This window comes from Oxyura jamaicensis, chromosome 2 (assembly GCF_011077185.1).
Source record: "Oxyura jamaicensis isolate SHBP4307 breed ruddy duck chromosome 2, BPBGC_Ojam_1.0, whole genome shotgun sequence".
NCBI classification, from domain to species: domain Eukaryota; kingdom Metazoa; phylum Chordata; class Aves; order Anseriformes; family Anatidae; genus Oxyura; species Oxyura jamaicensis.
Window position 1 is genome coordinate 149,398,516 of NC_048894.1, and position 12,769 is coordinate 149,411,284.

Here is a 12,769-nt window from a genome sequence, read left to right on the forward strand (position 1 = left end):
CCGCCAAGTTTTGGTAGGAAAATGAGGGTAAACGGGAAAAAATAAAATTAAAAAAAAAAAATCAGAGGAAGGATGTTAAGAGGCAGCAGAGCCCCGAAGCATCAAGGCGGCTGAGTCGCTGGGAGAAGCTGAGGCTCCTCGCCCCCCACACCCTCCTCCTCCTCCTCTTCTTCCTCCTCCTTTTCCTCCTCCCGGGCAGGAGGCGAAGGGGGGCGAGGCCCCGCCGGTGGGGAGCAGCTCCCCTCGGCTGCCTGCGGGGCCGGGGCCGCCTCTGAGGAGCGGGAGGAGGAGGACGAGGAGGAGGAGAAGGGAGGAGGAGGGAGGGGAGGAAGGCGGGAGGGCAGCAACACCCGCCGCGCTCAGCCCCTTTTCCCCCCTCCCTCCGCCCCTCGCTTGTCCCCGAGCTGAGCTTGGGGCTCGGGCAGGAGGAGGAGGAGGAGGAAGAGGAGAAGAAGGGACAGGGGTATGGCGGCGGGGGCTGGCGACAAGGGGAAGGGGGGGGCTCCGCCGCCGCTGACAGTCACCGGGGAGCCGCACGCGCTGCCCTGCGCCCGCCCGCACCCGTTACGTGGGCCAACGAGGAAGTGCTCGGCGCAGGCGCGCCCGCCCGCCTCGCCCCCTGCCGGGCGGGGGGGGGATTGGGGGGGGGAGAAGGTTGGTTTAAAATTAAAATGTTTTTAAATTTAAAATCGAAATGCTATTAACACCGACGTTAAGGGAAGCGGCGGCGTGGGGGGAGGGGGGGGGAAGCACGCGCGCGAGCGGTGGGTTTCTGAGTGAAAGTAAATAGGGAAATATTAACTATTAAAATATGAGCTATGTAACTAATGGAGGGGAATTAATGGCAAATAAATGCTAACTATAAAAAGATAAATATTAACCATGGAATTAATGAAGGGGAATTAATGGCTTAATATGATCGATCGTTAATGATTTTTAATTAATAAGATCGATAATGAATGACTTAATTAATAATAATTATAACTGCTGCGGACTGCTGAGGGCTGACCGCCTGTGACATCCCGCTTCCCAGGCTGGTACAGGCTTGGTTTCTGCATCCCGGCGCCAGCGGAGATAAATCCCAGGGGTGACAGCGGGTTTTGTTTTGTTTTATTTTCCCCTAAGTCCATCGCAGGCAGTTAAAGCCCCAGTTGGCACTCACAAGCCCTCGTACTCCGGGCGCTTTATGGTACAAAGCGTGAAGATACCAACTCTCGTCCTGCAACTGCACTACTGATAAAGCCATCGCCGTAAGCAACCTGTGCTGATTTTTCCCCTCCTTACACCTTGGTACTTTTTAAGGGCCCTATGCTGGCTCAGCGGCACTCTGGAAGGCTCCAGCACCGAGCTGCCCTCCCAGTCCCACTTCTGACTGGTACGGGGCCGCTCGATGGCTGGGGCTCGATGGCTCTGATCCCAGTGGCAGCAGCACCAGCACCAGCCTGAAGCCCCCATCGCAGCCCCAGTGTCTTCCCTTTGTGCTGCTCATAGAGTCTGCACCCTTTCAAAAGCATTATTTCTTCATAAGTCAAAGTGTTAAAGTGTCCTTTTTTTTCATTACTGCATCATGGAAGTCTGGGAATTGACGGACAGTGATAAGGAGGCTTTATTTTTCCTTTTTTCCCCCCCCCTTTTTTTTTTTAAGCTTAGATTCAAGGGCCCATATGTGCCTTTATAAAGAAGACTGGGTCTCGGGAGACTCAAGTAATTATGGTCATCTGCCGTTTCAGCCTGATTTATTTAATCAGAGGATGTGTTTTCCTTCTCTTTGTATTTGGGATGCTCTCCACAAAAGCCAGGAAATTCAGGACTGGTAAATGCCCTGACGTGAATAATTGAAAATGAACAATATGATATAGATACGTCCAATTCAAGGGTTTTAGCGTTCTTTATGTCAGCACCTGCTCCCGTGCTACATTGCACTTAGGCTGGTACATGGTTTTCAATGTAATTCTAACAAAACACTCAGAAACAGCTTAAAATGCCAGCAAGAGGCTGCAACACCTGAGTAAGCATTAAAAGGAGATACCTGCTTGGTTTATACCCATAAAAAATGATGTCACCAGCAGGCTTTGCAAGCAGCTCTGCCAGCAAAAATATGACCAATGCTCCAGAGACATGGTCCTGGCTGTGGTTTCTGTGCCACAGCAGAAGCCCTGCATGGCCATGGGGTTGCTTTGGAGGCTCATGATGGCACCAGTGGCTGTGGGATGTCACGGAGCTGTGAGAGGTAGGGTGGGCAAGGGGAGGAGGACACCAAGAAAAGAAGCGCGTAGGAGTTGCACTGGAAAAAAAATGGAGCAGGCGGAAAAAAAAAAAAAATAGAAAAAAAAAATTGAGGATTGAGAAAGCGAATGGAGTAGGTAGGAAGAAAATCAATTGAGGATCGTGTTCATAAAAGCAGTGGAGGAGGAAGAGAGAGCAAGGAGATAAAAATGGTTGACAAAATGAAGAGCAATCTGGAAAGGAGAGTGGAGAAGAGTGGCTGGGGGGTTTGCGCCAGGAAAGGTTTGTTAGAAGAAGTGGAAAGAGCTATTCCAGCATGCCCAGCATGTCTGGATACTGGATAGGAGATGGATATGTCCCTGGGGCTAAACAGGGCCTCTGTGGTCACCCTGGGTGACCCATAGCACCGTGCAGGCTATGGCCTGTCATGAAGCTCTCCCTGCCCAATGCCCGGGGCCGCTGCAGCCAAGGACTTGGCCCCCTCCAGGAAGATTTCACATGAGGGTAAATCCATGACAGGATTTATCCAGGTTTAGTGAACTGAGTGGTCCCACTGCTATGTGTTGCTTTGTTCCTCTTCAGGCTGGTATTATTGGGCTTATGCACTGGTCTTTGGGTGGTGAAATAACCTCCTCTGCTTTCCTAGGCAGACTTTTCCCCATGGAGTGTGTACAGATTTCAGTAGGGACGGGTTCTTTAATATTACTGAGAGAAATTTTAAACCTTGGAGCTGAAGAGCATTGAAGAGGAAAGGAGACAGGCCGGGGGAACTGGAGCAGCAAAGAGTAGCAGGAGTGAAGGCATAGCTGGGCAGCAGTCACTGAGCTTATGTGTTTCCTCATCAGGCAAAAAAATGATCTTCTAACATAAAATATTAAATATATAAAAAGCAGAGAGAATACAGAAGAATACCAGGAAATAAGGAGAAAAGCACAAGGCCTAGAAATAAAAAAGTTGTCACCAATGATAATTCCCTGTCAGTCTGTTTTTTCAACAGTTCTTAAATTGTTCACTTTATCCTTTATAAAGAATGTGGTGTTCAGTTCTGCTGCTTTGAAGCAGCATTTGATATTTCCCTATATAAATGCTTGTACAGAAAATAACCCTATGGGCATGACCTCTTTAGGCTTAGATTATCTCCCCACTTAAACTCAGTAGAAGCAGGATTAACTAATTAGTAGCATGTTAATAAAAAATAAATGACGCAATTTGCCTATCAAAATGTGCTTATATTTAACCTAGTCAAATTATATAACTGTTTCAGATATCTTTCGGTGGATTTCAGATTTAACCATGTTTCCTGTTTTGAATGCGATCAGCATCTGAGATTCACTTCTAAATGTGTAAGATGCACCTCTCTATAAATTGTCACTAACTGAAGTCACTGTTTCACTTCACAAATGCCAAAGAATAATCAGCAGAGTGTGAAAGTTATATTTCACGGCGTCTGCTCTAACGATGTCTGCGTCTGAGCTCCGGGGGCAGGCTCTGCTGCAGCCTTGTATCGTGCAAGGCTTGCCAGCACCAGCCACACTTATCTCACTCCTCTCAGTTCCCTGAAGGGAAAGACATTGCCGTGTCCATCCTTGGACATGCTAGCACGGGTGAGAAGGGTGCAAGAAGCCCTGGAAACACAACTCTTTGCTGATGATACATCACAGTCAAGGAAGCTGTGCTGTTCTGCTATCCCACCCAGTGATTCAGTCTGCAAATCCATTTGATTCCTTTGGCCTTTCTTACCATGACTGCCAACAGGAGAGTTAATTACAGCTATAAGTGCATGTTAGCATGTTGATAATATTTCTGTAGGATTTGTGATACCACACAAATACTGCTTAGGGAGAGGCTGAACAACATAGCAACACCAGCAGAAATTACTAACACAGGTGTTTTGCAATCAGCTGAGTAGCAACTGTGGCATTTTTCATTTTATAGTACTCCAGTCATCGTGTATTTAGATTGAGATCAACAGCTCATTCACAAGAGCCAAGCAGTAGTCATCAGGTGACGATGACTGTTATCATTGCAAACTTTCAAACATCATGGATATGGGCCAGGGGTGAGCAGCTACACTGCACTTGCACAGCTCCTTGTGGCATCAGCCCCATGAACTGCTCAAACCACACAGTGGTGTGAGAGAGAACAGAAGGATTATTTTTCTACCAGATGTACAGAGACAGATAGAGGAGGTTGTGGCTCCTCTGAAAGAAAGCAGGATGTATTTTTGGTTGTGTAGCCATGCAAAGTCAGCTCTTCAGCACCGCCATGCTGCAGCGCGTGGCGGGGCTCCCGCTGGGTGTGATCACGCAGAGAACAGCCTCAGGACCACCCCAAGGCCACCGCTGCCTGGTGCAGGGAAAACAAGCTGCCAAACACACCTCAGGTGTGGCAGCCTCCGGGTTTTGGGAAAGAAGCTTGACCCGGGTCCCTGGCTGGGTGCCAAAACCGCTGTCAAGCATGCTCAGACAAGTTGCCACCTGCATCATGTGCAACCTGCTAGCGTGACTGTAAGAAGAAAGAAATCACTGTGTGCATGGCTGCTATGTGGATGGCTCTCCTCCCCAGTATGGACATAGTCATTCCAGGATCTCACGTGTCAACTCTGCCTTTTTTTTTTTTTTTTTTTTTTTCACAAGGAGGTGATGCTACTTTGTGCCTACACTCATTTCTTTACTTGTGAGTTTCCCATCTTGGCTATTACTGCTAACAAAATTAGTGCAGATCAGGCATTAATGTTAAATGAAAACATCAGATCGTTGCAATGCATATGTCTTTGTTAGTAAACTACCATCGTTGTTCTTGTTATGCTCCTTAGCATCTTCATGAGCACAGAGAGTATATCAGAATAGCAACAGAAGTAGTAGAGTGCTAAAACCCATCAGGAAAATATCCTTAGGCTATATTACTATACTACACTGATATTCTGGACAAATCTGTGGTTTGGTGTTATATTCATGCATTTCAGCTAAACACAGCAGTCAGTATTACTACTCTTTTAGTTCACAACTATTCCCCCATGTCCTATCATTATCTGGCTAAGCAAAATGTTGCTCTCTATCTTTTTTTATAAGTTCACTTTAAGTACTGAAATGCTGCAATGAGGTCACCCTGGAGCCTTCTCTTCTCCAGGCTGAACATCCCCAGCTCTCTCAGCCTTTCTCTGTAGGAGAGGTTCTCCAGCCTTCTGATCATCTTCATGGCGTTTCCCTGGACTAGTTCTAACAGCTCCACATCCTTCTTGTGCTGGGGGTCCCAGACCGGGATGCAGCACTCCAAGTGGGCCCTCACGAGGGCAGAGCGGGACAAACTCTGAGGGACACCATTTGTCACCGGCCTCCACCTGGACGCAGAGCCATTGACCGCCACTGTCTGGGTGAGGCCTTCAGGCCAATTCTTACCCACTTGCATTTGGTCAGTTGGATTGAGCCCCCTGAGAGAACGTGTATGCCAATTGCTGTTGTTACATTTCTGTAAGTTTATTCTCAGATAACCTCTGACAAAATTAATGGGAAATTCTGACTTAAATTTATGGCCATAAGTATTAGAGCATCCACAAATATTTCTGACTCAACTCACCTTGAGTTGAGTGTTGTGTTTAGAGGATAAAAGGAGCTTCAAATCAACAAGAACCTTAGCAGGGTGAATTCGACAGCTTGTTCTGGGATATCTCCTGCACTAAATCTCAGGAAACCTTTTTTATTAATAGAACTCCCATAGCTTTGTTTTAAAAAATAAACCCACCCCATTTATGTAAGGGCATGTAACACCACCCCTTGGTACTTCATCTGGAAACCTTCAGTCAGGAAGAGGTTCACCTCCAGGAGCAGTGTCCTCTCAGAGAAAGGTCCCATCAGCTAACTGAACCTTGTATGAGGGGTAGCAACCACATTTTTTAACCTGCAGCATGTTTGCACTTTTAATATCACATAACTGCATGATGTACTCACAGGAAAAGGCAAAGTCTATTTTAGACAGCAAAGCCTACATCACACATTGTGACTGGTGCTAATTTGCTTGAAGGGAACTTGCATAGTAAACTGCAAGTGGTTTTACCTGAGAAAGAAGGCTGTTGGATTTGACATTTGCAAACAAATCTTTAAAATGAGTATGTTATTGGGACAGAATAGTCAGGTAAGTTTCCGGTCAAGGAAAACCATTCATATCTAAATAATTTCTGTGCATGCAGAAAAGCAGACTCCAGATCCAGCAAACATGCTGATTGCAATTCTGTATTTTTAAGCGACATTGTCTTGTAATATGGCTCATGAAATACACGAGCTGCATCAACAATTTCTGTTGTTGCTGTGACTGTTTTGAATACAAGAACCAGCTGATTTCAATTTTAATACTGGCATTTCCAAGCATTTGTCTTCAATTGATATTTAAAATTAGATAAGAAAACATAAGCAACTGTCTTAGAAACTACAGTATTCATTTAAAAGTATGTTAACACAAGCAATGGTGGCTTAAACAAAAGGTTCTTTCTGCATTCTTTCAATATTAATATGATAGCAAAAAGAAAACCCATTGTGTTCTCATTATACATGACATTTTGGTTACATTTGTGTTTTTAACACTATATGTACCAAATGAAAAATCCAAACATACAACTGAATGATATATTTTGTGTCTTATTTACTTGAATGTCCTGTGCAAGGAGCTTAACTGAACAAGAGGTAAGCCCAAACAGCTATCTCAAAGGCCAGCTTAAAATAACAGCACTGAAAACATAGTTGAGCATTGAGTTACGCAAGATTAAACCAACTAATTTGCTGATTCAGTTTTGCCTTTGTTGTTTTGGTTTTGTCATGCAAGATCAAGAGCCATGCAGACAAACACGTAACAGCATTCCGGGCTCACAGTCACAACAAGAAGCACAGCTCTGGAACATGTACAGCCTCCAAAGGGAAAAAAAACAGCAAAATGTCAGCCAGCAGCAAGGGGAAGCAGGCTGATGATGGAAGGGATGCTCACTTTTTGTTGCAGGTGTGCTGAATTTGTTTTTTTGTTGTTGTTGTTGCATGCAGTTTTTTTTGTTGTTGTTGTTAGAGATGCTCATTTATGAAACCTTACTCTAGTTCATCAGAAGCATAGTACCGCATGTGTCAGGAAGGGTCAAATTCAAACACAGCCCTTAAAACATCTACAGAACATAAAAACCCAGCAGTATATTCTTATATAAGGACCATGCTTTGGAGAGTTCAGAGAGCTCAAACTCTTGGGAATGTCAGAGGAGCCTCTGGCATATGTAACCCTTGTCTTTGGTACAAGTGATAGGCTGCTCCTTTCTGATGGAGACAGCCACTCTTGGGCTGCTGGCCCCATGAGAACTGCTGGCCCAGCAGGACCAGCTGTGTGCCAGTGAGGGTGAGAGCCTGCAGGGGAAGCCTGTGTGTGGTTATCCTGACCCTCACCGAATGCTTGGAGGTTTTCTGGGAAGGGCATGGCAGACACGTTTGCAGGCAACAGGAGGAGTTTAACGTTGGTTAGTGCGAGAGTAGGAGCTGCAAAGCACAAGATTAAGCCAGTGTAGCATGAAGGGGGACTCTGTGATTAAACCAAGAGAAATAAGAGTCTGTTCAAAGCACGAATCAGTAGTAGCTTTTTTTTAAATATGGGAAATAGCAATGACTAAGATCAGAGAATGTTGCTGCAAAAAATGAACATGTTGCAGGGCAGCTGGCATAGCAGGCTCTCCAAAAGAAAAAGAGAATGAAATAAAGCCTCAACCCGCACTGCAAACATTTCAATATTTTCTGTTTCCCTCTGGAAATTATATAGCTGTGTCATTATCCAGGCACGGTTCTGGTTCTACCTAAGCTGCTAGATGTATAGTGATGGCAGCATGCATCTTGCCTGCAGTGAAACTGGAGGTTCAGGCCAAAATGAACATGGGAAGCAGTTTGAGAACTAAATAAAGGTTCTGTAGACCTGGTGGTATCTTGTCCTTGAGCTGCCACTTGCAGCTGTGACATGGCATTTGATCACTGTGTGCATCATTTCTCTATCTGTGGAATGCAGACAATTGCATGTATTTTTCTGGGTGAAAGCACACTGGGCTCTCCAGCTGAGTAGTGCTATAGCAGGAGTGAGTATTTTTATTGTAGATTTTATTGCATGAGTTTTAAAAAACAGCTGAAGGATGAGAAGAGCTCTCAGGCCAAACAATTTCATCAACATTTTATTGGACAGACAAAAAGGATTGGCAGGCAAATAAAAGGACTGCTTCTACTAGTTATTCATGATGTGAAAACATAAAAGAAAGAGATTTTTTTTTTTTTTGGGGGGGGGGGGTTGGGGGCTGAGCTTCCTCTGTGCTAATCAGATGCATAGAAGTCATTTGCAAATGTGCACATGTATGGACCTACTGAGCTGAAGTTCAAAGGCTGGCTTATAGTGTTGACTGAACATAGTTTGTTTAATGCTCAAAGGCTTGTCATCAAGCAAAAATGGCTCAGTTTTAAAATTAGGGTCTGAACATTTGTCTATTAAAGCATACATTTGAACGTCATTTTTGTGGGGTTCCCTTAAAATCCAGAACAGCAGACAAGTGTCTGGAAACTTCTGGAAGCTGGTCTTGCCACATGGACTTAGTCCCATTGAGTCAATGTTTACATGATGCTAAATGAAATAAAGACCTTCAAAATTTTGGTCTAGAAGCCCATCATAGCATCCCCTCTCTCTGACTACTATTTTGCTTCTACTTTTACCCACTAAAAAAAAAAAAAAGACCTTTCTGCTTCCTAAGTTAACTGGCTTTCCATTGGCTTCAGTAGAGCATGGTCATCAGCCCATCCATCCTGCCCCTAATGAGTTTTTTAATGCATTGCCAACACCATAAAATTCAAAAGAGGAGCAGGAAAGGTTTCAAAATTCTTCTGTTCCTACAAGTTTTGTGGGAAGATAAATGTGAGTGGAGGGAAAAGATATTTATTGTCCCCATGGACAGAAAAGCTTTGCCCTCATCTTGCTCTTCATCAAGAGAATGAGTATAGGAAGAAGATCCTGTGAATGTCTCAGTCATGAGAAAAGTCTCACTAATGGTTTGCAGCTTCTCAGGAGCTGCAGTCAAGAAACAAATTCTCAGGAATTCAGATTTAATTAATTTCAATTATTTTACTACTACTTATTTGCTTGTTTGTGGTTGTACTTTGTTCCTACAAGAAAATCTAGAAGCAGTATGACTCAAAAAAAGTAAGTCCTGTTTCAAAATCAAGTGGAAATATCAAGCTTAATAGCTTCATACTTTTCTAAAGATGATTGTTTGACTTCTGGACTCTTGCTTATTTAGGCGTCATGGGCTTAAAAAGGGGAAAAAAATATGCATATGCTTTGTGTGACAAAGCAAATACACCAAAGGAAGATTTATCCAGTTTTCTGATTAGCAGCAGTGATTCACCCCTCTTGGCTGGGCTGCAGTGCAGTATGGCCAACCCTTCCCCCAGGGACAAAGAGAAGATGAAAGACCCGCACTGCTGCCATCCCCAAGCAGGGAGCAGCGACCTGTGCCAGGAGAGCTCCATCCAGAGCACCAGGTACAAAGCAAACTAAAGCCTCCACTGCAAATGTTGTTGTAGGGAGTTCACGTCAGGCAATCCAAATGCCATTTTAGTGGTTCAATGAAATACAGTAAAAGCTTTAAAACAAGAGCACTCACCATCCAGAGACTGAATAAACAAAAGCATATTTAGACAACTGTGTGCTATTCAGCGTTTTGCATCACAAGGAGAAGAGAGTCTCTCCTCTTTCAAGCCCCCGCACAAATCTTGCCATAGATTTTGCAGGCTGATCTCAGAGATGGGTTGTTTGCAAAGTTAAAACAACATCAGTTACCAGATCTGGACACTTGAAAGGAGTTACAGAGTGTCATTTTTATACCCTGCCCTCCCCCATCCAACTTAGAAATCTACAAAAGCAAAGCAAAATACATAATAAATATGGCCGTTTGCTCCAGTCTGCAAAGGCAGCCAATGTTTTCTAAGGATTTACTGATTTATTTGATTTTTTGATCCTTGGAAGGATCAATAGGTTAGATATTATCTGAAAAGCACTTTCTGGTAACATCCAAAGTGGCATTTAGCAAATAAAACAAAAACAAAAAACTGGCAGGTATTGCAATTGATAAAACCAATTTCTTTGGGGCTTATTTTCAATATATTTTGGTCTGCTTTTTATACTTCAAACCTGCTACTTATGTCTTTCTTCTTCCTTACCGATTCCATAATGAATCTCTTGAAGAAAAACTGGAAAGCCTGGAAGCTGAAGATCTCATGTCTCATCTGTCACGACCAGAAACCTACCTAGATGAGGAGAAAAGAGGGCACAAATAAATAAAATTGGCCAAAGCTTTGGGACTGACAAAGTTACTTATTCAAACAGTTTAAAGCCATGTTTATTAATTAATTCTTCAGGGACAGCAATTTATCCTATGGTATTTGATTACTTTATTTGATATTGTGAGTTTCATTAGAGTAAACAGACCCAGTAGAAACCCGCTGAGAATAGCACCTTGTGAAAAGTGCTACGTGAGAGCTTCGTTTAGCTGACGGGGGAAACTCTTGGTGTGTAACTAAATGTGGCAGCACTCGCTCAGCTGCTGTGCGTGCAGGGCACAGAGAACTGTCTGCCCTGGCTGCCTGACACTTCCCCTGTTTTCAGTTATAACTTCAGTTTAACCATTCAGGCTGAAATTTTCCATGTCAGGTGCATGCAGCAAACTGGTCCTGTTTTTTGGAGGGGGGAAGAAGGCAGATAGGATTTGAAGGACAAAGAGTTTGGGTGGAAAAGTGATGTGGCAGTAAGGATGCTGCATGTAGGAGAGGGGAAGAGGGGATATGGTCGTGCCAGGACATGGACAAGCAGTTCCAAACCCTTTCATCAAACTCCTCCCCCACCACATGGAAATGGTCCGTACTATTTCCAGTTAAAGACTCGTGTTGCTGTGGGGGAAGGAAAGTGATGGAGGTTCTGCAGAGCCTCTGGAGGAGGCAGAAAGGACAGGGACACTTCAGAGCCACTGAGCCAACCCCACAGTAGGTCCAACAGAGGGAGGCTGCCCCAGAGCACAGCCTTCACTAGAGTACTGATCACAGCCACAAGTGGCCAGTCTGCCCATTTCCATCTGAGCACCCCACTTAATTCCTCTGTGAGTCTTTGTTTTCCTCGCTAAGAGAGAAGTCTTGTTACTGCTGTCGACCTATTTCCCTAGAGGCTGCTCTCGTTTGTTTATGGGTTTTGTCCTGTTTGTTTTATGTTTCCAAATTTGCCATGTGGGTCTGGAGGGCTGCCAACCCTTAACATTAAAAACAACGTAGGATAATCCCAGTCTCCAAAACATATGGGATTCAATTAAAAATTGCGACATAAAAGTTCTTGGATGGGATATTACTATCTTTCTTTTCCCTTCTGTTTCTGAGCCTTTTTAGGATGCTTTGAAATGCTGTGGTCAAAATCTGTTTTGCCATTAGGAGGACTAGAGGCCTCCTTAACCAAACAGATTGCAGATTTTTACATATATACATAAAGGATTTGAGATTCTACTACGTGCCACCAGCTTGGCAGCATGGGAGAAAAAATAGTTACGGCTCTGTCCATAAGACTGAGCAGTGCTTTAAAGGACGAGGTGTGTTCTCTGATATGAAGTCAAGGATGTAAGGATGTAAAATCTAACTTATACCCAGAATAAGGTATACGGTATTTACCTTGAATATTATATTATATGCAGGGAAAAAACTGTTAGAAGAAGATCTGGGTGCTGTACTGTTTTTCATGGGCTGGGAAAGGCCTCCAACAGCAGATAACAGAGTACTACAGTCTTACAACAAAATCACAGCCACTGGCAACCTTGGATCTGGCTCAACCCATGATGACATGTCTGTTTGTTGTTTGACATTACAGCACATCTGTTCCTTTAAATGATATTATCCATCTCCTTAGGCAAAACAGTCACCTTGATGATTGCAGGTTTATGCTATTCAAATCAAAACAATGTTAGATTAAAAAATATATATATAATGGCTCATTTCTTTCAAAATGAAATGCTGACCTAGGTTCGCATTAGATTATGTTTTGAACTGATAGTAATTTATTTGTATTTCATCAATTTTTCTTAAATCCCAAAAGTCACAGAATGTCCCTACTTCCACTGTAATATGCTACTGAAGATTATTTAATTACCCATTTGCTGTAGGCAGTGTTAACAGCATTTGTGGTTAGATCTCAGTGGCTCAGGGTGATTATGTTCCCTTTCTAGGTCTCCTGTTCATTTCTGGGCCTCTCGGTACTACACCGACCAGCAAACAAAGTGAAATATGGAACAAATCCAGAAAAATATTTGTAAAGGAATCAAGTTGGTTGAAGTTATCAGGAGTGATTGATGAGAAACAATGAGAAGGAAACATACGTGGCTTCCCCAGAGAGAAGAGAGTTCGCCCAGAGATGAAGAAGCTCACGTGGGTCCAACTCTGTCTCAGTGGCCTTGGACATGTTATTAGACCTGCATTCAGATGGCAAATTCCTCAGGCCTTGCACGCACAAGAGCATT

The 12,769-nt window shown here is 43.8% G+C and overlaps 1 protein-coding gene across 5 annotated transcripts in view; it reads right to left on the reverse strand.

Annotated features, from left to right (window-relative positions):
- Positions 1-12,769, reverse strand: part of ASAP1 (ArfGAP with SH3 domain, ankyrin repeat and PH domain 1) — a 166,351-nt gene that overhangs the window by 114,542 nt on the left and 39,040 nt on the right. For all 5 annotated transcript variants that reach the window (XM_035318947.1, XM_035318944.1, XM_035318946.1 and 2 more), the window contains exon 2: positions 10,440-10,526. In XM_035318947.1, the coding sequence (XP_035174838.1) occupies positions 10,440-10,505 (66 nt within the window). In that variant the 5' untranslated portion in view covers positions 10,506-10,526. The remainder of the gene's footprint in view (positions 1-10,439; positions 10,527-12,769) is intronic.